This window comes from Malurus melanocephalus, unplaced genomic scaffold (assembly GCF_030028575.1).
Source record: "Malurus melanocephalus ecotype Western Australia unplaced genomic scaffold, MMel_1.1 scaffold_2464, whole genome shotgun sequence".
Lineage (NCBI taxonomy): Eukaryota > Metazoa > Chordata > Aves > Passeriformes > Maluridae > Malurus > Malurus melanocephalus.
The window spans coordinates 1-1,485 of NW_026625696.1; the positions used below are offsets into that span (position 1 = coordinate 1).

Consider the following 1,485-nt stretch of genomic DNA (forward strand, 5'->3'; position numbering starts at 1 on the left):
ACAAGGAGGGCTGAGGGCTCTGCGGCGATTCCCAGGGAGGTTTTGAGGGGCTCCGGGGTCATTGGCCGGGCAGGGCCCGAGGGGACGCGCTCGGCCGTAAATTCACCTCTGCGATCCACGATGTACGGGGTCATAATCTCGTAGTTGTATTGGCACCTCTCCACTGCAGACAGCAATTGCTCAATGTAATCTGGGTCGCTGTTACAGGACTGGGCCCGTTTCTCCCCATAGGGCGTGTACCCCACAAAGTGCCCCACGTCGCTGTCGAACCTCGCGTACTCCTCCTGGTTGTAGATGAACCTCACTACGACCCTCACCTTCTCCGTGCCGTTCGTGAAGTGACACTCGAATTTATGGTGCTCCTGGAAGACCCCTGAGTGTGCAGGGACAGGGCAGGGGCTGCTCCCCCAGCAGCCCCCGAGCTCCGGTGTTCACCCCGGATCCCCACACCGCCCCCTCGCGTGCCCCACGGCCGCCACGGGACCCTCCTGTGATTCTCTCTTCTACTCTTCTTCCCATTTCCCCTTTCACATCCTCTCCGCGCCATTTACAGCCACACCCAAGATCGGTTTTAGCGTCTCATATCCCCGTTTTCCCCATTCCCCACTCCGTTTTCCACAATCCCTTAATCCCTAGCCCCCTCCTGCTCAGTTTTAGGAACTCGCCCTCGCCTTTTCCCCTTTTTTTCAACCTCTCCCACCCATTCTCACCTTCCCCCAATCCTCAGCCACTCCCGTTCTTTCTTTAGGGTTCCCCTCATTTTCCGCCTCAATTTTTGGGTCCCAAACCCCATTTTTTCCCCTTTCCCCCTTTCCCATCGCATTTCCCGTCCCCCCCGCTCACCCGAGAGCTCCTCGCCCGCAGCCGGGGCCGCTCCCAGCACCACCAGTGCCACCAGTACGGCCCCAGCTGCCGCCACTCGCCCCATGGCCAGCGCCGGGCAGGTGCCGCCAGCCCCGAAGCCGCCGCTGGACTGGGAGCTCCAGTCCGGACCAGTGCGGGCTCATCCCCACCGCGCGCTCTGATTGGCCGGACGTGATTTTGGAACGCGTTCCGATTGGCCGGGTGAATTTTGGCAGCGCTGTGATTGGCCGGAGATTTTTTGGACGCGCTCTGATTGGTCGGATCGCTTTGGTGAACGTTTCTCAGAGGTTCTGCCTGGCAGCTGATGAGTCACCAGCGAAACGCGCTCTGATTGGCTGAATTTTAGGGGGCGTTGTAAGGGGGGAAGTGGGGTTTTGGGGTCCTTGGAGCGGCTCAGGGGGGTCCCGGCGCCTTTCGGGGTTCTCTGGAGCCGCGTTGGGGTTCAGGTGCCTCCCAAGGCCCCCCCAGAGCGCGGTGACACGGGGGGGACACACGGGGGTCCCCATTCCCGATCCATCCCGGGGCCGCTTCTGCCCCTCCCCCAATCCCGGCCCCCCCAAATCCCTCCCCAGCGCCCCCCAATAAACGGGCCCGGGGCCAACTGGGAAGCTTTATTGGGAA

At 61.9% G+C, this 1,485-nt stretch overlaps 2 protein-coding genes across 2 annotated transcripts in view; both read right to left on the reverse strand.

The window, feature by feature from the left end:
• Nucleotides 1-106: 106 nt before the first annotated feature.
• LOC130587794 (SLA class II histocompatibility antigen, DQ haplotype C beta chain-like) lies at nucleotides 107-1,022 on the reverse strand (the record flags this gene model as incomplete). Its single annotated transcript, XM_057388763.1, is given in 3 exon segments — nucleotides 107-373; nucleotides 844-968; nucleotides 970-1,022. Coding segments are annotated over 3 exon segments (430 nt in total), but the record flags the coding sequence as incomplete, so codon positions are not given.
• Nucleotides 1,023-1,145: 123 nt separating this feature from the next.
• LOC130587795 (HLA class II histocompatibility antigen, DR beta 3 chain-like) overlaps nucleotides 1,146-1,485 on the reverse strand; it is a 3,094-nt gene continuing 2,754 nt past the window's right edge. Inside the window, exon 4 of the mRNA XM_057388765.1 lies at nucleotides 1,146-1,199. Within this exon, the coding sequence (XP_057244748.1) occupies nucleotides 1,146-1,199 (54 nt within the window). The remainder of the gene's footprint in view (nucleotides 1,200-1,485) is intronic.